This window comes from Ambystoma mexicanum, chromosome 11 (assembly GCF_040938575.1).
Source record: "Ambystoma mexicanum isolate Mex_15411 chromosome 11, UKY_AmexF1_1, whole genome shotgun sequence".
Taxonomy (NCBI): domain Eukaryota; kingdom Metazoa; phylum Chordata; class Amphibia; order Caudata; family Ambystomatidae; genus Ambystoma; species Ambystoma mexicanum.
In genome coordinates, this window is record NC_090934.1 from 1,438,828,476 (window position 1) to 1,438,853,255 (window position 24,780).

The window sequence follows — 24,780 nt, forward strand, 5'->3', positions numbered from 1 at the left end:
TTTCTCCGTCGGGAGCCAAAAGCCTCTTGCGTGCAGATTTTCGGTGTGCGCTCCCCACCCTTCCAGGGAGGCATCCGTGGTCACTGTCTCCTGGTGGGCTGGGGTCTGGAAGTCCATGCCCGCCGTCAGATGCGCGCGGGAGCCCCACCACCGGATCGCTCGTCGGAAACTCTCGTCGAGTGTGATCCTTTCCTCGAAGCTGCCCGTCGTTTGGATCCAGCGCGCGTCCAGGAACTCCTGCAACGGGCGCATCCGGAGCCTGCACATGGGAATGAGGTAGATGCAGGAAGACATCATTCCGAGGAGGGACTTGATGGACCTCACCTTGGCCGCGTCGGTCACCAACATCCGCTGCACCTTGCCCAGGATGGTCCTGGTCCTCTCCTCCGACGGGGAGGCCAGAAGGGACACTGTGTTGAGCCTCGCTCCCAGAAACAGAGCGTCTTGCGCGGGTACCAGGTGGGATTTGGCGTAGTTCACGGAGAATCCCAGGTCCGTGAGAAGTTGGGACGGTCCTTGCCGTGTGAACCACGGCGAGCTCCCTTGTCTTGGCTCGGATGAGCCAGTCGTCCAGGTAGGGGTAGACGTGGATCCCTTCGCGGCGCAGCTGCGCCGCCACCGGTGCGAGGCACTTGGTGAACACCCTGGGTGCCGACCGTAGTCCGAAGGGGAGGGCTTTGAACTGGTAATGACGCCCTTGGACCACAAACCTGAGGAATTTTCGGTGCCCCTTCAGGATGGGAATATGGAAGTAGGCATCCTCCAAATCCAACGACGACAGGAAGTCTCCTTCCTCCAGCTGACCCAGGACGTGCTGGAGGGTGACCATCCGGAACTTTTGCGCCTTGATGAACTTGTTCAGACGTCGCAGGTCCAGGATGGGGCGCCACCCCCCCGTCTTCTTCTTCACAAGGAAGTATCTCGAGTAAACTCCGGAGCCCCGAAGCCTCCTTGGGACGAGTTCGATGGCGCCCTTCCTGAGCATCGCCTTTACCTCCAGGAGAAGTTGAGGGACGTGAAGTTCTTTCCTGGCCACGGGGGGGACACACGGACACTTTCTTTGAAACTCGAGCGCGTGGCCCCGGGCCAAGGCGTCCAGCACCCAACAGTCGGTGGAGATGGACTCCCACACGCTGACGAAGCTCGCAAGCCGGCCTCCCACCGGGGTGCTTCGGTGGGGGCCCGACCCCACGGCCGGTTCAATCCTGCTTCGACGAGGCTTTGCCGCTTTGTCCTTGGCGACGACGGCGGGGTCCGCCAGACTTGCCTCGTCCTCTGTAGGCCTCCTGAGATGACGAGCGGGCCGCTTGACGGTAGGAGGAGAAACCGCCGCCGGAACCTTTGGAGGCGCCCTTGCCTCCGCTGCTCCGAAAGGGCGTCCGTCGTTGTTGCAGAACTCCAAGGGCCCGGGCCGTCTCGGTGTCCGCTTTAATGGCCTGAAGGGAATCGTCCACTGTTTTCCCAAACAGGTTGTTCCCATCGAAGGGCATGTCCAGGACTCTGGTCTGAACGTCTTGACGGAAGTCCGTAGCCTTGAGCCATCCACGCCGCCTAAGGCAAACGCCGTTGCCCAACTGGCGGAACCCAGTGTCGGCGATGTCCGTCGCAACGGTAATGGCGTGGTCCGAAGCCACCTCACCTTCCTGCAGGATCTCCAGGGCCTCTGCCCTCTTGTCGTCCGGCAAGAAGTCCAGCATGGGAGCCAGTTTGTACCAGAGCTCCCTGTCGTATCGGGCCACGATAGCCAAGGCGTTGGCAGCTTTAATCGTCGTCGCTGCAGACGAGATGACTCTGCGTCCCATAGCGTCCAATTTCTTTCCCTCGCCGTCCGGTGGGGAAGTCGATGTGGAGGCCGCACCCCCCCGCTTTTTTCCTGGCCGCCGCGGAGACGACGGAGTCCGGGGTAGGCTGCGCCCGGAGGCACAGGGGGGCCGTGTCCGGGACCCGGTACTTTTTCTCGTACCGGTCTCTTCTAGCTGGCGTTGTGGAAGGGTTCTTGAGGAGGGTGAGGCCCTCATCCCAAATGTCGTCCAATAGAGGCACTGCGAGGACCGTCTTCCTCTTGGCCTCGCGCCGCTGATAAAGGAAACCTTCCTTCTTCTTCTCCTCAGGGCAGAGTTGGAAAAGCTCGGATGCCCTGGCGATCATGGAGTGGAACGATCCAATCTCGTCGGGCGGAGAAGCCCTGGTGGGAGGCGACGACGGTACATCCTCGTCGTATACCTCGTCGTCCGTACCCGTCGCTGCCATGTCAGTCCCCGTATCATCCCCTCGGGTGGACGGGGAGGAGGGCTGGAAGGGGCGCGACGGCTGAAAAGGAGGAGGAGGGTGGATCCTTCTTTTCTTGGTAGGGGGAACCCCAGAAGGTCCCGGTTCTGGGTCCCCCGACGGGAGAGGTTCCGTCGGCAACGGTAGTCTCGTCCTTATCTCTGAGCATAAGGACTGTATAGCCAACAAAATGGCCGCCGAGCTGTCTCGCGGCGCTGGCAGAGGGGAATCCGACGGGCGATCAGGGATCCATCCCGACGGGCCAGTCTTCTTCCACGCCGAGGCCGTGGCTTAAGACTTCGACCAGCTCCTCCTCCGAGGTTGAGGCCGAATCTACGACGACGCCCAGCCCTCCCTTTTTCTTCCCCACGGGGGATTTCACGGGGGTCCTATCGATGGGCACAAAAGAGGACTCCCTCCGAGGTGGCAGGGAGACTCTGAGCCCCGAGGTCGCCACCACTGGCGTAGCCTCCACAGGCTGAGCCAGGGCCGCCGCGACAGACTCGATAGAGGGCTTGGCCGGATGGATTAAGGCCTTCACCACCTTAGGTGCGCTCACCGCCTTATCCTTGAGGGGGGGGACAGTGCCTCGCTCCCCCTCCGCCTTCGAGCTCGACCGGGGCCTCTCTAGGAGCCTCGCCGGGTGCTCGGCCTTCCTCTTACCCGACCCAGAGCGTTGGCTCGTGGTTGATGGTGCCGGGGAGGGTGCGCCTAGCCTGGCGCCCGTAGAGCCCGACCGTTCGGCGCTCCCGGTGCCAGTGGACTCGCGGTGCTTGGCCTTATGTTGGACCCCCGTCGCCGGGGCGTCCTCAAAGGTCTTAGAAGACCGCTCGGATTTCTTCCTCTTCTTCTCGCCGGACGGGCTCTTCCCTTCCAGCCAGTTGGCGAGACGTTGATGGCGGTCCTTCATGGTCCGCTCCGACATGTTGCCGCAAAACGCACAGTCCTTCTCCACGTGCGTCTTGTCCTCATGTAGGCAGTAAAGACAAAAAGAGTGTTCGTCCTCCTTGAAGATGTTCTGCAGCTGGCATCCAGGGCAGACCCTGAACAGCTTTCCGGGCGTCGAGCTTCCCTTCTCCTAGGCCATGACCGGGCCTGAGAAACTTCTGGAGTCCTCCAAAAGCGTAGCTTGACGAAATCTTCACCCTTGAGGGGCGCAGACGAATCCGACACGGGTCCCCGTTGATCGGATGGAGAGTCGGTGGAGCTTGAGGCTCTTTTGACCGAAAAAATGAAGTTTTTGAGAAAAAACGTGAAAAAAATAGCACTAACGCTCTAGAGCAATAGCACGAGGATCCCAACACATGAACGTGCGGTAAAAATCTGAAGATGGCTGCCAGAGGCGGTGCTTAGGTAGAGGGCAGTCATTGGCTGTGGTCAGTATGACGCAGAGACCAGTGATTGGTTATTACTACGAAAGACAGATCAGAAACGAAACTGATACTGGTTTTTTCTTTACCGAGGATTCCCAGCCTGACGACGGGGAATATTCATGAGCATGTGAATCCATGCCAGACCCCATGCTGGAGAAGTATTGTCCCAATACGAATGTTTGGACAGGCAAGAATTTTGACAGTGAAGATATTTATTCAGAAGATTGGACAGCCGACACATGTTTCGACCTACGGGTCGTTCTCAAGGCCAAGTACTGGTTCATAGGCGGCTGATTGCTGAAAGTGGATATTTATCCGAGTTCCACAAGAAAAACAGTTATGTTAATGTTAAAGGGCATTTGTACCGCGCACTATCACCACCGTATTGGGGCCTTGGTGCTCTGGCGGCTCTGAAAGAGGAGGGGAGGTTGAGTTAGTGGGAGGAAGCAGGAAAAGTGCAAGAGAGCACTCTTGCTCATGTGCTGTTGGAGGCCTCAGCCCGGTGGGTCCGTTGGCTGGGCCTGGGGTTTTGCGGCCGGTAGTCGTCGTGTACTGTTGTGCAAGGCTATGTGTGTTTTTGTTTTGTTGTTGCAATGTAGTGAAGTTTGTGTGGTTTGTTGTGCTGTAGGTTTTGGTTGTGCTTGGTTTGGAATTTGAGAGGTGTATGCAGAAAGGGAAATTGTTAGTAGTGTTGGTTAGTTTGCGTCTCTATCCTGAATTCAAGCGCTGGGCTTGCGTAGTCTCCCCTGTTGCGGCTCTGTCCTGATCTGGGTCTGACTGGCATACAGGTTCCATACTCCTCTAGTCCCCGCGTTTAACATGCTCTCTCATGGCTCCCCTTATCCTCCATTTAGACTCTAGTGGCCAGTGCATCTGCTAATGACAACCTCTCCGGTAGTGGGTAGATTGCCAAAGTCTCGATAATTCCACACCAACGTGGTACCTGGCAGTAGTTAAGTTACGGTGCGGGCGAGAGGGTTGGTGGGATTGTCTGGGTTAGTTGACTCAGTCTCTGTGCGTGCCACCTGTGTTTCTGTCTATCCGATGTCACCCGTCCAGCTGCCGTGGGCTTTACTCTACTCGGTCAGGGATGTCCGTGTCTTTCCGGTTTAGTTATCCTTTTTACCAGTTTCCTTTTTCCGGTTTAGTCTGCGGTGTTGTAGAGCCAGGTTTTTAGTGATTCCCTGAATTTTAGGTGATCTTCAGTGTTTCTTATTTCCTTTGGGATGTTGTTCCAGGTTTTTGCGGCTAAGTGGTAGAAGGAGGTGCCTCCGAGTTTTTTCTTGCGGTATGGTTTGAGTTCCAGGTGTATTCCGTTGCTCGATCAGAGGGGTCTCATTGGTTTGTAGACTTATTTTCTTTTGTAGGAATTGTGCTCCTTGTCCGCCGATTGGCCTGTGCGTTATGCACATTGTTTTGAAGGTGATGCAATGTTTAACTGGGAGCCAGTGTAGGGTTTTTAGGGCAGGAGTGATGCAATCTTTTCTGGATAGTTTGATGAGTAGTCTTGCTGCTGCATTTTGGATCCGTTGCAGTTTCTTCAGGAGGTATTCCGAGTTAGAGGCTGTTTGCATAATCTATTTTAGACATGATTAGGGCGACGATAGTGAGTGTTTTGTGAACGAAGGAGAGGAAAGGTAGAATTCTTCTTGCCGTCCGGAGGAGGAAAAAGCATTTCTTCACTGTTGCATTTATCTGTGGCTCCAGGGATAGGTTGGTGTCCATTAGGACTCACAGATTTTTTACTACCTTCGATGGTGTCGGTGCGTTTCCCATTTCCGTAGGCCATGGGATGGTGGTTTTGTTCTCTCGGTCTTTGGATACGATCATGATTTCTGTCTTTCCTGGGTTGATTTTCAGGTTGTTGGCATCCATCCAGTCGAAGACTTGTTTTAGACAGTCGGTAAGGGTTGAATGGTCGGCATCGGTGTCTTTGATTTTGTAGATGATCTGAGTGTCATCTGCGTAGTTGTAACATGTAACGTTGTATTTTTTGAAGATTCTGATGACCGGGGTCTGGTAGATGTTGAAATATAGTGGAGATAGTGAGGATCCTTGTGGTACTCCACAGTCGTAAACTCGTGGAGTCGATTTGAAAGGTTTCATCCATACGGTTTCTGTTCTGTCTGTTAGGAATGATTTGGTCCAGCGTAGTGCTGTGTCTGTTATGCCTATGTTTTCTAGTCTTTTGGTCAGGGTGTCGTGGCTAACAGTGTCAAAGGCTGCGGAGAGGTCGAGCAGAATAAGGGCTGAAGTAGTGTTTGAGTCTGCGTTAGTTTTGAGGTCGTCCCAGATGGATAGTAGTGCTGTTTCCGTTCCTCTCGCTGGTCTGAAACCGATTTGAGCTTGGTCCAGCAGGTGGTGTTTTTCTACGTGTTCTTGGGTTAGTTTATATACGTATTTCTAGAAGTTTTGCTGGGTAGGGGATGTTAGAGATCGGCCTGTAGTTGGAAAGGTCATCTACGTCGCCACTTGTGTTTTTTAAGAGTGGCTTGATGTATGCTGATTTGAAGATCTTCGGTACAGTCCCTGTTGATAGTGATAGATTTAGAAGGTTTCTGTAGTGTTCTGCTGGCGATCCTTGCGCGGGGATTGATTTGTAGATGTCTGGGGGAGATGGGTCCATGGGTGATCCTGCTTTCTTGCTTCGTTTAACCAGCATTGCGAATGCCTCTGCTGATATTTCGGGAAAGCTTCGGAGTTTGTGTTGTGGTTCCGAGTTGGGTTCGTTGGGTTGTATGTTGTGGTTGGTTGGTCGCTTTTGTATGGTTTGACGGATGTCGATTCTTTTTTTGAAGTGATCTGCCAGGTCGTTACATAGTTTTCCTGAGGGGGTTGGGGTGTTATCACAGCCTGGTGGGTTTCTCATTTCTTCAATGATGCTAAACATTTCTTTTTGTGTGTTGGTTATTATAAGTTACTGACCGTAGTGACCAAGGAACAAGTTACTTACCTATAACTGTTGTTCTCCAGCATGGGTCTGGCATGGACTCACATGCCCATGAACACTCCGTCGCCAGGCCGGGAATCCTCGGCAAAGAAAAAACCAGCACCAGCCCCGCCCCCGATCTGTCCCCCCCAGCAGCAACCAATCACTGATCTTCGGGCCACACCGCCCCCAGCCAACAAGTAGTAAAGATCTGCATAAGTGCATAAGTATCAGATCATGGGTTTACAAGTTGTAACCCTGTATAACTTCCCGTCATCATAGGCTAGGAAGAAATATATCCCCGAAAATCGGTGAAGAAGCCAATAGCGGGTCCAAATCCCTGCGTTATGGGATTTGGCCCCTCTATTGGCTGCTTCACCGATTTTTGGGAATACATTTCTTCCTAGCCTATGATGACGGGCTGAAGTTATACAGGGTTACAACTTGCAAAACCACGATCTGATACTTACGCAGATCTTTACTACAGTTTTTCTTGTGTAACTCAGATAAATATCCACTTTCAGCAAACAGCTGCCTAAGAACAAGTACTTCGCCTTGAGAACGACCTGTAGGTTGAAACACGTGTCGGCTGTCCAATATTCTGAATAAATACCTTGACTGTCAAAATTCTTGCCTGTGGAAACATTCGTATTGGGACAATACTTACTGGTCACTGAATTACTTTTCCTGGAACTTGAGCACGACTTACCTCCCCATTTCAATTGTTTGCTTGCTACTGTTTTTCAGCTTTGGTGGATGAGTTGGAGGGTTGAGATTGGTTGCTGCCATACCAGACTAAAAATATTTCTATTATTTTTCTAATTTATCCTTCGAGTGGTAAATAGCGCACAGTACCTATATATCGAATCCACTATTTTCAAATCTTGCAATATAAAACATGTCAACATATTCTGTAATACGCTTTCCAATTGTATTGGTGTCCATCAGTACAGCCCTTTATAAAAGGTTAACATTAAAAGTGAAACTTCGTTGCTATTTAAAGCTAATTAAATTATTTATGATAGAGTGGGTGAGCTTTGCTATCTGCTGCAAGTGCACTTGCTTTTTGCTGGTGGTTCAATGTTTTTATAGGGGTAACTGGAAATAAGCTGCAGTAGCATTTATACTTATTGCCTGTGTCAATTTCTGCAATGGCAAGTTTCTTGGTCAAAATGGAATCCTAGTCATTGATGTTAAGATGGATTTCTAGAATCTGGACTGGTGGAGAAATTTTAGGAGGCCACCCTAGTTATAGTGAACAGGGAACTCAGAGGTTAGCCAAAGTCTAATTAAGGTAAATGTGGAGAGCAGTCAAGGCTATTCTAAAGGAGTGTGTGAGTGGAATTGGGGGTCCACAAAGTGAAGCACACAATTCAATTTGGACAGGAATGTATGAAAATACACTATTTATTCTAGGCCTTAAGCGCACACACACACAAATGAAACAAGCAGGTGAGCACTGTACTCAATAATAAACAGCTATACATTCACCATAGGTTAATAAAATGCATTCAAATGACTTATGCAAAACAAGGAGGTATGTACAATAATGCAGTATATGATAGAAACAATTCACCAGTGATTTTCCTATGTTAAGCAGTCCAAGAACAGGCCCTTGTTCCCAAATGCACAGGAACCACAATGCTTTTCACCAGAAGGAGTATTTGCAGTTAAGCTATAATTTACTTGTTTTGAATAGGAGATGAAGTACCCGTTAACAATTTTCCTACGATAAGTAAATAGTCTTTTAGAAAAGACGACTTCATTTTGAATAGACGCAATGTCCTATCCCTTTTCCAATGCATTCTGAATTTACATCAGATAAACGCAGAAGACATTTTGGTAATCTAATTCGTGGAGGAAGTGAGAATGGACTTGGTATTTGTACATCTCTGCTAACGAGTAAACAACTGATTTTGGATTCAGCCACAAGCTTCCAGCTCTTAGGCTTTGATCTGATGCTCCCTATAGATAATGAGCTGGAAACCTGTGGTTTGTATAGAAAAGAGAATCCCAGGGATTATAGTGAAGCGACACACAGAGTAACATCAGATGCTCACAGAATAAAATCATCAGACACAAGCGTACCTGGAAGTAGAGAGGACCATCAGCCCAATCCAGTTGAGCTAACATCTGCAGGTGAGGATAAGACGGATAGATTTTCTATGAAGAACTTTACCCTGACGATAATAGGTCTGGGAGGGGACCAGAGTAAATCAAGAAAGGACCAGAAAAAACAAAACCCTCTAGAAACAACAGTTGCAGAACAATGGGCTTGGCTTCCGGCAACGTTAGCCACCCGCAAGATTGATTAACTAAGCCTGCCGAAAAAAAGGGATGCAAACTTTCACAGATTTCGTGGAACACAAGAGTTCTCACACCTATTAAGAGAGGTGGGGGAAATAAGGTGGTCGTCATTAAACTTTGTATGCTTCCAAGAAACTTGGTTAGTGTTAGGGAGAATTCTCATAAATGTGCTAATTCCCTTCACCTTAGAGACCCCACACAACTTTGCTGGATTTTGAGGACTTGATTTTTTTTCCTGGAGAGAGTGTGAGCCTTTATTTCCCACTCTCTCATGTATTTTGATGTGTGTTTTACTCTTGTGTTCTTTGATTATGGTGTTTTAAGACAACTCCATAGGCATCATCTTTTCATGTGTTTTACACAGCACCCTTAGTGCAGTGACACAGGAAAGCATTTCTAGGCTGTCCCAAGGTTTAAATACCTTCTCTGGGATAAACTACTGTTTCCCAGAGAATGTAAAGTTAAAATGACTTTACTAGTCTTTCCAAATTCCTAGACCCAGCCCACACCATTTTACAATGGAGTGCTGGAGGGGTTACATAGTATCCCATGTGTCTAAATACTCATGTAGCAGTCAACTGCTAACCTTTCCTATTGAAAAGGCCGGTGGCAGTGGTTTTACAACGAACTACCATGATTTGTCCCGACTGCGAACACATGTAGCTAAAAATCACGGGAGCCACGTTTTTTAAAATGGTGCCTTAAATCCCTTTGTTTAAACAGGTCCCGGTCTTCTTTTTTCGCCATTTCATTTTGGAAAAGTCCTTATAGTGTTTGTCTCTACGCACCAAACCAGGTTTGGTCCCTTTGTTCGTATGCCTTTGGCGTGCTTCAGGACTGAAGACCGCCTCTGGCGTCTGAGTGTCTGGGGTGGGCAGGAAGTGAGGGAGGTGCCCGTAACTCCCTGTGTTTAGTCTCCTAGGAGACCCAAATGCACTCTGGTGTGATTGGCTGGCTGACTGTCCGGTAAGGACAGCCACCGTGCCTGGTGAGTGACAGCTAGGCTGGAATGAAAGGGAGTAAACTGTTTAAAAGGCGAGTCTCTTGGACTGGAAAGCAGAGTCAACCACTGGAACGAAAGAACCGAAGAAGAGCTGAAAGAGGACAGCTGCTGCAACTCCAGAACCGTTGATTTGCCCGATGAAGCCCTGCTGCAGGTCCAAATTGCCAAGTTCATCTCGACACAGACTTCTTCCTTTGAGTTGGTGGGACCAATCAACTCGTAAGCCACCTGGATACCATTCTCAAGGCTGGTTAGAATTAACCAGGGAGAGGGATACCAGCTTGTGTGCTTGAATCTACAGCTACTGGAACTGAAGTGACTCCATCTTGTTTGCTTTTTCGATGATCCTGTGCAGTGCAGGAGTCCACCGACATCCTCCCTCTTGTCCCCACGACTGAGGCTCAGGACCAGTGAGACGTGCAGGAACTGCCAGGAACCCATGACTTCAGCTGCATTTGTTTCTTCATACTAAGGTACTGTGCCAACCCGATTGAGAGAACGCCCACTCTCGCATTGAAACATTCCCAACGTGCAGGTCTAATCAGCTTGTGACCCCACAAATGATTATTTTTCGCCTAAACTACTTCTGAGAACGTTTGCAAAGACTTTACCGTTTGATACCAGAACTGCTCTTTCCTATCCAGAACACTAACCCATTGACTTTGGCCTGGCCTATTGACTTGAATTGAACTCCTCTTGTGAACTGAAACTATTTGAACTGTTTAATAAGTATATGTGATCTATCTAATTACTTTTGTCCGTTTTGCTCACTTCTAAGTAACTGAACTGCCATTTTGCTTCTATTTCAGGGGAGCTCAAACTGTCTCAAAATCTTAGAGTTTTGTATTGAAGTGTATTGGGATAAAATATTAAGTTGTCTTCTACTAGTGAAATGTTTTCTAAATGATTGTGTAATAAATGAATAAGTGTTTTACCAAGAAACCTTAAGTATAAACGTCTAATTGAACCACTGTGATTGAAGGTACTCTGTGTAACTACTTCTACTGCTCACATTCACTCTTGAGATAAGCCTGGCTGCTCAGCTTGGTACCAAAAACTGTGTGGCACAGACTTATACCAAAGGTGGGTTTTGGCTAACACCTGTATTCAAAATTGTGTGTAGTGGTTGCAGAGGGTACTGCATGCAATTCTGCCTAACACACATCTATGCTGGCTTGACCGAAGACGGTAAAGAAAGCTTCGAAGGGGTTAAGGACTTCCTCTTGGAGGGAACACCCCTCACCGGCAGGCTCGACATGGATGTAGATGGCAACAGTGATCATGTTGTTCCGGAGATGGGAGCCGCAGCCAACCCAGTGGTATCCATAGCGTGGAGCTTAGCCTTCTTTTGGGCCCCGGGGGAAAGGGTACTCTCAAAGGATCTCAGCTTCTTCTCTGAGGGAGCTCGCTCATGGGACCAGCCGATCGTGGATGAGGCATGACAGTGTCTGGAAGCAGCGTCAAAGGCCTTCGCCCAACCTCAACCATGCTGCTAACCTGCTATACTAGGTCCTTTTTCATCTTCTTTGAAAACCAGGGAAAATCTCACATCCCTCCTCATCGTGATCAGGAGGCATGCAGTACAAAAATGCGGATGCTGATCCTCAACACAATTCGGGAATATCTTGAAGAGACTCCTCTTGTCCCGAGACATGGTGTAAGGCGCAAAGTAGGCCCAAGCCTGGGCCTCTCAACATTTTGAAGGGAAGATCGATGATGTAAAGTTGATCTTTGCGGACAACGGATCCCCTCCGGTCGAATGCTGGAACAAAACCAGTCAAAAAATACGATATAATATTGAAAAAGGCTCGAAGAGCAAGAAAAGAGGACTCCCAGCACTGAGACCTGCTGTAAAAAGCTGAAGATGGCCATAAGGGGTGCAACTTAGGGAGACAACTGTCATTGGATGGGGGCAGTATCACCCAAAGGACAGTGTTTGGTTTAGAGGAGAAATGCATTTTTCAGGCTGAAGCAAAACTGCTTTTCTTTTTACAGAAGATTCCCAGCCTGATGACAGGGAATATTCAGGAACATGTGAATCCACGCCAGACCCCATGTTGTAGAAAAAGAAATGTTTAGGGATACCATAAAAATGGGACAGCAAAACCCCCAAAAATTGAATTCTGCCAAGGAAGCACTGCTTTCCTTGCCTGTTTTGACACCATCTGTTCCTCATTCATTCAATTACTGTTAGCCTATTCTCAGTAGAAACAAACATACCGTTTGTGTGTACACTACATGCCCAGTGTGAGATGAATTTTAAAAAACGGTTAAAATTATGTTCTTACCACAGCCGTGATGGCACAGTCCAGTACTTGAAAGCGCCTAAGCACACGTCACTGGTTTACATGATTTAATAATGCAACTTACTAAGCATACGTACGTGGGCATTTTAAGACTTACCGTTCCAAGGGGGAACCAAACTTCTTATAAGCCTTGATAAACCTAAAACAGAGACAAAAATATTAATTAGAACCTGGATAAAGAGAAAATGTTAACCAATCAGTTGCTGGCTCATCAAGGGTAAGCTCATGGCAATCAACGCAGGTGCGACAAATTAGAAATATTAAAAGTATGTAATTTACCACTTCTCTAATTGACATACATGAATATAATCAAAAGTGGAGTCGACTGATTTTTTGAACTCCTTTTACTTTGTTGCTTCAGTTTTAGATGGCACAAGTTACTTACCTGTAACTGTTGTTCTCCAGCAGGGGTCTGGCATGGATTCACATGCTCATGAATATTCCCCGTCGTCAGGCTGGGAATCCTTGGTTAAAGAAAAATCGGTTTAATTTCTGAACTGTTTTTCTCCTAAAAACCAATCACTGAGCTGTGTGTCATATTGCCGCCAGCCAATGACTGCTCCCCACCTAAGCCCCTCCTCTGGCACACATCTGCAGATTTGGTAGCACGTAAAGTGGCAGGAGGAACAAGAGAAGAGCCGCAGATGGGCAGGCGGGAGCGTTTGCATGTGAATCCATGCCAGACCCGTGCTGGAGAACAACAGTTTCAGGTAAGTAACTTGTTCCTTTCTCCAGCATGGGGTCTGGCATGGATTCACATGCACAAGAATAAAGAATACATAGCAGCACACACATGCACAACCAGAGGAGGTGGCAAGGCTCAACATAGCATCTCTTACCTCCTCATCAGGCTCACCTTCAAGCAAACAGGTTGCGTGGCACTGACTGGCCGTCTCTGAACTCTTCCCTGGAATCCCTGCAACGCAGTAGAATTTCATGAAGGTGTGCGTCGACCTCCACGTAGCAGCCCTACAGATGTCCAGCAGGGGCACACCAGACAGGAACGCTGTTGTGGCAGCGATCACTCTGGTAGAATGGGCTCTCGGACGGCCAGGCAACGGTCGGTTTGCCAACCGGTGACAATGGGTGATGCAGCTGGAGAGCCAACTGGAAATGCAAGCCTTGGACAGGGCCTTCCCATGGTTCACAGGACCAAAGTTCACATAGAGCTGAGACGTTTTCCGGAAACCATTTGTGCGGTCCACATAAAACTTCAGCGCTCTAGCCACATCCCCCAGAGCAAAGTCCTTTCAGCCGGCGACAAAGGCATTAGAAACATAGATAACACCAAGGGCTTGTTTAGATGAAAGTCTGACAGCACCTTGGGCATGAAGGAGGGGTGCGTGCACAGCACCACACTTGTCTTGTGGAAAGTTGAATAAGGTGGCTTGCAGGACAGGGCCTGGATCTCACCCACTTGTCGCACAGAGGTAATGGCCACGAGACAAGTCGTCTTCCACGACAGGAACTTCAGTGGAACAGAATGCATAGGCTCAAACGGAGCTCCCATGAGCCTAGAGAGTACCACATTGAGTTCCCAAGCCGGGGCCGGAGCCTTCACCTGCGGTAATGAATGGAACAGCCCCTTGTTAATGTTAAAGGACATTTGTACCCCGCACTAGCACCACCGGAGTGGTTCCCTGGCGCTCTGGCGGCTCTGAAAGAGGAAGGGAGGGTGAGATAGTGGGAGGAAGCTGGAAAAGTGCAAGAAAGCAGTGATGTGCTGTTGGCGGCTTCAGCCGGGTGGGTCCGTTGGCTGGGCTTGGGGTGTTTGCGGCCAGTAGTAGTTGTGTACTGTTGTTCGAGTCTATGTGTATTTTTTGTTTTGTTGTTGAAATGCAGTGAAGGTTGTGTGGTTTGTTGTGCTGTAGATTTGTGGTTGTGTTTAGTTTGGAGTTTGAGAGGTGTATGCAGAGGGGGAAATTGTTAGTGCAATTGGTCAGTTGGCATCCCTATCCTGAATTGAGGTGCTGGGCTTGCGTAATCTCCCCAGATGGGGTTCGGGAGCACCCCTTCGTCTCTGTCCTGATCTGGCCCCGTCCGGCATTCAAGATCCCCTTCACATCTGGCCCCCTCCTCCACCAGCCTCCCTCACAGCCCCACCTGTCTTCCCTTCCCACTCATACGGCCAGTGCACCTGCCAATGTCCACAACTCAGCTAGTGTGGTGATTGCCAATATCCCGACAATTCCACAACACTGTGGTACCTGGTAGCAACTAAGGGGCGAGTGAGATTGTTGGGTGGGATTTGGCTGGGGTTGTTGACTCCGTCTCTGTGGGTGTCGCCTGTGTTCCACTCTACCCGGCGTCACCCGTCCAGGTGCCGTGGGAGCTTCCCAGTCGGTTCTGGGAGCTGTCCGTGTCCTCTCCAGTTTAGTCATCCCTTTTCCTTTCTGTTGTTTAGGTTTTCAGTTTGAGTCTGTGGTGTTGAAGAACCAGGTTTTTAGTAATTTCCTAAATTTTAGGTGATCTTTGGTGTTTCTTATTTCTTTTGGGATGTTGTTCCAGGTTTTTGCGGCCAAGTGGTAGAAGGAGGTGCCTCCACGTTTTTTCTTGAGGTATGGTTTTAGTTCCAGGCGGATTTCGTTGCTTGACCTGAGGAGTCTTGTTGGCTTGTAGATTGTTATTTAATTTTGTAGCGATTCTGCTCCTTGTCCGCCGATTGCCCTGTGCGTTATGCACATTGTTTTTGAAGGTGATGCAATGTTTTACTGTGTAGTGTTTTTAGGGCAGGAGTGATGTGATCTCTTCTGGATAGTTTGAGGAGTAGCCTAGCTGCTGTACTTTGGGATCCATTGTAGTTTCTTCAGGAGGTATTCTGGAATTCCGAGGTAGAGGCTGTTTGCATAGTTGATTCTTGACATGAGGGCGACAATAGTGAGTGGTTTGTGCGTGAAGGAGAGGAAAGGTAGGATTCTTCTTGCCGTGTGGAGGAGGAAAAAGCATTTCTTGACTGTTGATAAATTCCTTAACCAGACAGTGAGACCACAACGAGGACCGTCCCAGAGATCTGGTGTAGCAGGAGATAGCCGCCAGATGAACCTTGATGGAGGCGTGAGCCAGCCCCGCTTTGGCAAACGACAGCAAATCCGTTAGTACCCAAGGACACATTTTAAAGTAGACAACGCCCTGGCCTTGGCAAGCACCTCCTTGCAGTCCGCTGGGAGATTGTAACCCCCGAACTCTAATGTCGCAGGAGCCAGGCCTTTAGGTTCAGCGATCCTGGTTCGTGGTGCAGTATTGCACCTCCTTCCATGGCGAGAAGATCCCCGACCACTGAAAGCTTGCCTGGAGGGGACGCTGACATGCCGAGAAGGTCCGGGTACAAGATCTGCCTCAGCCACACTGGAACGATGAGGATCATTCTGCACTGGGACTGTCTGAGTTGATTGGTTACTTGAAGAAGCAACGGCAATGGAGGGAACGCATACAGAAACAGGCTGTCCCAGGGGAATGAGAATGCGCCCCACATGAACTCCGGCTGGGGAAACCTGCTGACGAAACTCCGGCACTTGGTGTTCGCCGCCGTCGCAAATCGATCAATTTGGGGATTGCTCCATCTGCAGAACAGGTGGCCCACTTGGTTCTGCCAAAGTTCCCACTCTTGGCATGAGCGAAGCTAGGTGATGAGGGAACTGGCGACTGTGTTCTGTACGCCTGTCAGGTGGAAGTGAATGAGGAAAATCCCCAGGGCAACAGGCCAGTGCCACAACTCCTGTACCTCCCTGGATAGCGCTGGGGATCTGGTGCCCCCCTGCTTCCGTATGTAGAACATTGTGGTGGTATTGTCCGTGAGGACCTGCAACACTTTGCCCTTGAGGGACAGCAGAAAAGACTTGAGGGCCCAGAACACTGCCCGTAGTTCCAACACGTTTATGTGCAGATCCTTCTCTTCCGGCCGCCACAGGCCTCTAGCGTGAAGACGTCCGGTGTGGGCCCCCCCAACCTTCCAGAAACGCATCCTTTGTGACCGTCTCCTGGAACTAGGGGGTCTGGATATCTGCACCCCTGGCGATATTGGAGCGTACGCCCCACCATCTGATCGCCCGTCGGAACTCCTCATCGAGGGTGATCCTGTCCTGGAAGCCTCCCGACACTTGAACCCAACGGGCATCGAGGAACTCCTGCAGGGGCCTCACAGTGGCGATCTTCAGTGCCAACAGCCATTGCTCCATGCCCAAGATAGCCGATATCCTGTCCTCCGACGGTGACGCCCAGCAGGACACTGAGTTGATCCCAGGAATAGCGCATCCTGCGATGGAGTCAACCAGGATTTTTCAGAGTTCACAGAGAAACCCAGTTCCTTCAGCAGTCGGACGGTCTGCGCCGTGTGGTCGACGGCAATGTCTCTTGATCTGGCCAGGATGAGCAAGTCGTCCAGATAGGGGTAGACGTGGATCCCTTGCAGATGCAGATGGGCCGCCACCAGCGCCAAGCACTTGCTGAAGACTGTGGGCGCTGACTTTTGTCCAAAGGGAAGCGCCTTGAACTAGTAATGCTTCCCCTAAACGACGAAGCGCAGAAACATGCGGTGTCCTTTGTGAATGGTAACGTGGAAGTAAGTGTCCTCCAGATCCAACAACGACAGAAAGTTCCCCTCCTCCAGATGGCCAAAAACATGCTGTAGCATGACCATCCTGAACTTCTGGGACTTTATGTATTTGTTGAGCCGCCGTAGGTCGAGAATGGGCCTCCAGCCTTGGTCTTCTTTCTGACAAAGTACCTTGAGTATACTCCGGAGCCCTGGAGTCGTCGTGGAACATGCTCCATCACCCCCCCCCCTTTTTTTTTTTTACATCACCCCATCCTCCCGCAGCAGCTGAGGGATGTGGTTTTCCTATCGGGCCACCAGGGGTATTTCCGGGCACTTTCGATGAAACTCCAGGGTGTGTCCGTGGGCGAGACCGTCCAGCACCCATCTGTCGGTGGAGAGGTTCACCAGCCAGCACCCTACAGTGGTGCACGGTGGGGGGGGGATCCAACGTACGAGCTTGTTGAGTCCAGTTTGGAGGTAGGCAGGCCGCCTTGCAGTCCCCGACGACGGCGTCTGCCTCTGAAGGTTTTGGATCGGCCCCCTGTTGGCTTCATGGGTCGAGGAACGGGAGGGCTGGTGGTAAGAGGATGATGAGCCCCTGCCGAAACTTTCGATGACCTGAAAGACTTTACTCCTGAAGAACAAATGGATGTCCGTCGTTGCTGCAGGGTGCCTAGTGCATGCACCGTCTCAGTGTACAACTTGATGGCCTGGAGAGATTCATCCACGGCCTTCCCGAACAGGTTGTCCCTGTCAAAGAGCATGTCCAAAACCCTTGACTGGACCTCCTGCTGAAAATTGGTGGCCTTGAGCCAACCACGACCCCATTTGCCATCTGGCAGAACCCAGTGTCCGCGATGTGCGTTAGGGAGAATTCTCAGAAATTTGCTAATTCCCTCCACCTTAGAGACCCCCAGCAACTTTGCTGGATTTCGAAGACTTGATTTTTTTTACCTGGAGAGAGTGAGACCCTTTTTTCCCCACTCTCTCATGTATTTTGATATGAGTTTTACCTTTGTGTTTCGTTTGGTTATGGACTCTAAACAACTCCATAGGCATCATCTTTTTCATTTGTGTCACACAGCGCCCTCAGTGTAGTGACACAGGGAAGCCTTTCAGGCGTTCCCAAGGTTTAACTACCTTACCTGGGATAAACTACTGTTTCCCAGAACTGTGGAGTGAAATTGACTTCACTTAGTCCTGTACACATTTCTAGACCCAGAACAACCTATCTTCCTATAGAGTGCTGTAGGGGTTACCTAGTATGCCCTGTGTCTAGATACTCCTGTAACAGTCAAATGTTAACCTTTCCTCCCAGAATGGCTGGTGGTAGCGGTTTTACAATGAACTGCCATGATTGTTTCTGACTGCGAACTATTCGTAGCTCCGGTAAAGTTAAATCGCGGGAGCCATGTTTTTCAAGATGGCACCTAGCCATCGTTGCTAAAATGGTTGCCGGTCTTCTTTTTTCGCCATGTCTTTGTGGAAAGGTCCTTCTAGAGTTTTTCTCTGCGTGCCAAACCAGGTTTGTGTTAGGGAGAATTCTCAATAATGTGCTCATTCCCTTCACCTTAGAGACCCCCCAGCAAATTTGCTGGATTTTGAGGACTTGATTTTTTACCTGGAAAGAGTGTGAGCCTTTTTTCCCACTCTCATGTATTTTGATGTATGTTTTTCTCTTGTGTTCTTTGATTTTGGAGTTTTAAGATAACTCCATAGACATCTTTTCATGTGTGTTACACAGCACCCTCAGTGCAGTGACACAGGGGTGTCTTTTTTAGACTTCCCAGAGGTTTAGATACTTCTCTGGGATAAACTACTGTTTCCCAGGGAATGTAAGGAACAAGTTACTTACCTGTAACTGTTGTTCTCCAGCATGGGTCTGGCATGGATTCACATGCTCATGAATAGTCCCCGTCGTCAGGCTGGGAATCCTCGGTAAAGATAAAAATCAGTATCAGTTTTGTTTCTGATCTGTCTTTCTTAGTAGTAGCCAATCACTGGTCTCTGGGTCATACTGCCCCCAGCCAATGACTGACCTCTCCCTAAACCCCGCCCCTGGCAGCCATCCTCAGATTTGGTAGCACGTAAAGTGGCAGCATGACCAAGTGAAGAGCCGCAGAGGGGTAGGAGGGAGGGTTCGCATGTGAATCCATGCCAGACCCATGCTGGAGAACAACAGTTACAGGTAAGTAACTTGTTCCTTCCCCAGCATGGGGTCTGGCATGGATTCACATGCTCATGAATATAAGCAGTACACACATGCACAACCACGGGAGGTGGCAAAGGCTCAATATTAAGCATCACATAAACTCAACATTAAGCAACTCTTACCTCCTCACCAGGCCCACCTTCAGGCGAACAGGTTGCGTAGCACTGCTTGGCCGACTCTGGACTCCTCCCTGGAATCCCGGTCGACGCAGTACAATCTCGTGAAGGTGTGCGTCAACCTCCACGTAGCAGCCCTGCAGATGTCCAGCAGGGACACACCAGACAAGAACGGCGTGGTAGCAGCGATCGCTCTGGTCGAATGGGCTCACGGACGGCCGGGCAACGGTCGGTTTGCCAACCGGTTACAGTGCATGATGTAGCCGGAGAGCAATCTGGAAATGGAAGCCTTCGAGAGGGCCTTCCCTTGGTTCACAGGTCCAAAGTTCACGAACAGCACGTCTTCCGAAGGCTCTTCGTGCGGTCCATGTAGAACTTCAGCGCTCTAGCTACATCCAACGAGTGCAAAGTCCTCTCGGCCTGCAACGAAGGCGACGGGAAGAAAACTGTTAACACTAAGGGCTCGTTGAGATGGAAGTCTGACGGCACCTTGGGCATAAAGGAGGGGTGCGTCCCCAGCACCACCCTGGTCTTATGAAAAGTCATGTATGGAGGCTTGCAGGATAGGGCCTGGATCTCTCCCATTCGTCGTGCGGAGGTGATGGCCACAAGAAATGCTGTCTTCCACGACAGGAACTTCAACGGTGCTGAATGCACCGGCGGGAACGAACGGAGCAGTCCTTTCATAAATTCCTTCATGGCCGTCCTGTAGTTCTGGTGTTTCAGGAAATTGCTGCCAGGTTTATCTTGATGGAAGCATGCGCTAGTCCCGCCTTGGCCAGCAACAGTAGGTACGGTAGCACTTGAGGGGCCGTAATCCGTAGAGGGTTAATCTGTGCACAGCACCAGACAGAGAACCTCTTCCACTTGTGTCCATAGCACTTGAGAGTTGAGGACGCCCTGGCCTTTGCAAGAACCTCCTTGCAGTCCGCCGGGATATCGTACCCTCCAAACTCTACTGCTGCAGGAGCCAGGCCTGATGAAGGATGGCGCCTCCCTCTCTGGAGAGAAGATCTGCGTCTGTAGACAATTTGACTGGTGGGGACCCTGACAAGTCCAGAAGGTCCGGGAACCAGATCTGTGTCAGCCACGCCGGTTCGACGAGAGTCATCCTGCACCGGGACCTCTTGAGTTGGTTGATGAGTCGGAGCAGCAACGGACGGAACGCATACAGGAACAGGCCGTCCCAGGGGAACGACAAAGCATTGCCCATGCTCCTCGACTGGGGAAACCTGCTGGCGAACCTCCGGCACTGGGAGTTCATCGCCGTCGCGAACAGGTCGATCTGGGGTTTGCCCAATCGCTGGAAGAGTAGATCCACTTGATCCTGGCGTAGTTCCCACTCATGGCACGAGTGCATCTCCCTACTGAGTGAGTCGGCGATGGTGTTTTTTATCCCTGCTAGATGAAAGGGCACCAGAAACATCCCCCGGGCAACGGCCCAATGCCAAAGATCCAGGGCTTCCTTGGATAGGGCTAGGGATCTGGTTCCTCCCTGCTTCTGGATGTAGAACATTGTGGTGGTGTTGTCGGTGAAGATCCTCACCACCTTGCCCTTTAGGGACAGGAGGAACGACCTGAGGGCACAGAACACTGCTCGGAGCTCCAGTATGTTGATGTGGAGCGCCCTCTCCTCCTAGGAGCCAAAGGCCTCTCACGTGAAGATCTCCGGTGTGCGCTCCCCACCCCTCCACGGAGGCATCCGTCATCACCGTCACCTGGTGTGCTGGGGTCTGAAAGTCCGTGCCCGCCGTGAGATGCGCGCGGGTGCCCCACCACCGAATTGCTTGGCAGAAAACCTCGTTGAGCGAGATCCTGTCCTCGAAGCTGCCCGCTGCTTGCATCCAACGGGCGGCGAGGAACTCTTGTAGGGGACGCATCCGAAGCCTGCACAGGTGCACCAAATAGATGCACGAGGACATCATCCCGAGAAGGGACTTGATGGACCTTACCCTGGCCACGTCCGTGGCCAGCAGACGCTGCACCTTGCCCAGGATGGCTTTTGTCCTTTCCTCCAACGGCGAGGCCAATCGCGCTACTGTTTCGAGCTTGGCTCCCAGAGACAGTGTGACCTGCGACGGGACCAGGTTGGATTTGGGGAAGTTGATGGAGAATCCCAGGTCCGTGAGCAGCCGGACGGTCTTCGCTGTGTTTTTGATGGCGAGTTCCCTTGTCCTTGCTCAGATGAGCCAATCGTCCAGGTGGGGAGGATGTGGACCCCCTGCAGGCGCAGCCATGCCGCCACCGGTGCTAGGCACTTGGTGAATACCCTGGGCGCCGACTTCAATCGGAATCAGAGGGCCTTGAACTGGTAGTGCCGTCCTTGGACTACGAACCTGAGAAACTTTCTGTGTCCTTTTAGAATGGGGATGTGAAAGTACGCATCCTCCAAATCCAACAACGGCAGGAAGTCGCCTTCCTCCAGCTGGCCCAGCACGTGCTGGAGGGTGACCATCCAGAACTTCTGTGCCTTGATGTATTTGTTTAGTCGACGCAGGTCCAGGATGGGACGCCATCCTCCTGTCTTCTTTCTGACGAGGAAGTATCTTAAGTACACTCAGGAGCCTCGGAGCCTCTTTGGGACGAGCTCGATGCCTCCTTTCTTGAACATCGCCCTTACCTCTAACACCAGTTGAGGGACGTGGTTTTCCTTCCTAGCCACGTGAGGAATGTAGGGGCACTTCTTTAGAAATTCGAGAGTGCGCCCGTGGGCCAGGGCATTCAGCACCCAACGGTCGGTGGAGATGGACTGCCACGTGCTGACGAACTTCGTCAGCCGGCCTCCCACCGGGGTGCTCCGGTGGGGGCCCGACGCAACGGCCGGTTCAGTCTTGCTTGGCACCAGCCTTGCCACCTTGGCCTCCCTGGCGACGACGGCGAGATCCACCTGACTTGCCTCGTCCCCTGTAGGCTCCCTGCGACGAGCAGCGGGCGGCCTGACGGCACCGCGAGGACCGTCTTCCTTTTGGCCTTGTGCCGTTGGTAGAGGAATCCTTCCTTCTTTTGTTCTTCGGGGCAGAGCTGGAAAAGCTTGGATGCCCTGGCAATCATGGCGTGGAAGGAGCCAATTTCCTCGGGCAGGGAGGCGTGAGGAGGTGGTGATGGGAGGTCCGTCCCGTCGTCACCACCGTCATCATCCGTCCCCGTCGTGGCCGTATCTGTTCCCGTGTCATCCCCAGGGATAGGGGAAGGAGGCAAAGGCTGAGAAGGCCGTGAGGGCTGGAAGAGCGGGGGTGGATGAACTCTCCTCCTCTTGTTTGGAGGGCTTCCCCACGGTCCCGGTTCTGCTGGGTCCTCCGTTGGGGGTAGGGGCAATCTCGTCCTTATCACTGTGCATAAGGTTTGGATTGCCATCAAAATGGCCAACGAGTTGTCCTGTGACTCGGGTTGCAACGGGCGCGATGGTTGCTCCTCCACGGGAGCCTCGTCGGCACCACTGTCACTTTCTTCGTCCCCCTTGTCGTGATTCCTCCAGTGGGACGGGGCCTCCCCAAACTTCCAGTTGAGGCCCTCCACGACTTCCACTAACTCCTCCTCGGAGGTTGTGTCCGTAACGGCCACCGCCCCCCCTCTTTTTTCACCAGGGTCTTCACGGGGGGTCTTCTCGATGGGCTGAAAAGAGGATTCCCTCCGTGGTGGAAACTCTGGGCCCCGAGGTCGCCTCCACTGGGGTAGCCTGTACTCGGGAGAACCTTAGCCGGGTGAATCAAGGCCTTCACCACCTACGCGCTTGAGGCCTTCACCTTGGAGGAGGGTCACCGCCTCGCTCCCCCTCAGTTGGTTCCTTCGAGATCGACCGGGGCCTCTCCAGAAGCTTAGCTGGGTTCTCTGACTTTCTCTTCCCTGAGCCAGAGCGTTGGCTCGTGGTTGATGGCGCCGGTGAAGGTGCGCCCTGCCTGGCAGCCGAGGAGCCCGACCGTTCGGCGCTCCCGGTTCCCACGGATTCGCATGTGCTTTGCCTGCTGTTGGGCCCCTGCCGCCGGATCGCCCTCACAGGACTTAGAAGACCGCTCAGACTTCTTCTTCTTCTTCTCACCTGCTGGGCTCTTTCCTTCCAGCCAGTTAGCGAGACGGGTCCGACGATCCCTCATAGGTCAATCCGTCATGTTCATGCAAAACGCACAGTCCTTCTCCACGTGCGTTTTGTCTCTGTGAAAGCAATAGAGGCATCTCGAATGCTCGTCCTCCTTGAACACATTCTGTAATCCGCATCCAGGGCAGTTCCTAAACAGCTTGGATCTGGGCGTTGAGCTTCCTTTCTCCTGGGCCATGCCCACGAGGTAGGCCTCAGAAACTCTTCTGGAATCCTCCAAGAAGCGTAACTCGACGAAAACTTCACCCTTGAAGGGCGTAGAAAATTCCAAAACGGGTCCCTGTTGATCGCAAGTAGAAACGGTGAAGCTTGAGGCTCGATTGACCCAAGAAAATGAGATAAATCTCTTGAAAAAAACGCAAAACGCAGTAAAAGCTCGAGAGCTATAGCACGAGGACTCCCAACACTTGAACGTGCAGTAAAAATCTGAGGAAGGCTACCAGGGGCGGGGCTTAGGGAGAGGGAAGTCCTTGGCTGGGGGCAGTATGACCCAGAGACCAGTGATTGGTTACTACTAAGAAAGAGAGATCAGAAACGAAACTGATACTGATTTTTTCTTTACCGAGGATTCCCAGCCTGACGGGGAAAATTCATGAGCATGTGAATCCATGCCAGACCCCATGTTGGAGAAAGTGAAATAGACTTCACTAGTCTTTCCAAATTCCTAGACCCAGCACATACCATCTTACAATGGGGTGCTGGAGGGATTACATAGTATACCCTGAGTCTAAATACTCATGTAGCAGTCAAATGTTACCCTTCTCTATTGAAAAGACTGATGGCAGTGGCTCTAGAACAAACTACCATGATTTTTCCCGACTGCGAACACCGGTAGCTAAAAATCGCAGGAGCCATGTTTTTCAAGATGGCGCCTTAAGCCCCTTTGTTTAAACAGGTCCCGGTCTTCTTTTCTCACCATTTCTTTTTGGAAAGGTCCTTCTAGTGTTTGTCTCTGCGCGCCAAACCAGGTTTTGTCCCTTTGTTTCCATGCCTTTGGCAGGCTTCAGGACTGAAGACCGCCTCTGGCGTCTGAGTGTCTAGGGTGGGCAGGAAGCGAGGGAGGTGCCCAAACTCCCTGTGCTTTCTCTCCTAGGAGACCCAAATGCACTCTGGCGTGATTGACTGGCTGACTGCCCAGCAAGGACAGCCACCCTTCAGGGTGAGTGGCAGCTGGGCTGGAATGATTGGGAGAAAACTGTTTAAAAGGTGAGTCTCCTGGACTGGAAAGCAGAGTCGACCACTGGAATGAAAGAACCGAAGACGAGCGGAAGAGGACGGCTGCTGCAACGCCTGGACCATTGGTTTGCCCGGTGAAGCCCTGCTGCAGGTCCAAATTGCCAAGTTCATCTCGACAGAGAAGCCCCTTCAATGACGAATTCTCCCCTTGAGTTGGTGGGACCAATCAACTCGTAAAGCACCTAGATACCACTCTCGAAGCTGGTTAGTCCCTTATGCACCCTCTCCCCCCCGAAGCCCCAAAGCATGGGGCCACGTGTATGGAGACCCCTGGGGGCAGATGGGTGACATGAAAGGGTGGTGGCCCCCTCCCTCCCACCCAAAGTGGAAAGGGGGGGCCCTTATCACCCTCCCTGGGGGGCAGATTTCTCACCCCAGGGAGTACATGAGGTGGCCCTCCATT

At 51.2% G+C, this 24,780-nt stretch overlaps 1 protein-coding gene across 4 annotated transcripts in view; it reads right to left on the bottom strand.

Moving 5' to 3' along the window:
* The window catches only part of CHD2 (chromodomain helicase DNA binding protein 2), a 1,289,637-nt gene that overhangs the window by 310,252 nt on the left and 954,605 nt on the right, over positions 1 to 24,780 (bottom strand). For all 4 annotated transcript variants that reach the window (XM_069625070.1, XM_069625072.1, XM_069625071.1 and 1 more), the window contains one exon: positions 12,284 to 12,325. In XM_069625070.1, coding sequence (XP_069481171.1) covers positions 12,284 to 12,325 — 42 coding nt within the window. The remainder of the gene's footprint in view (positions 1 to 12,283; positions 12,326 to 24,780) is intronic.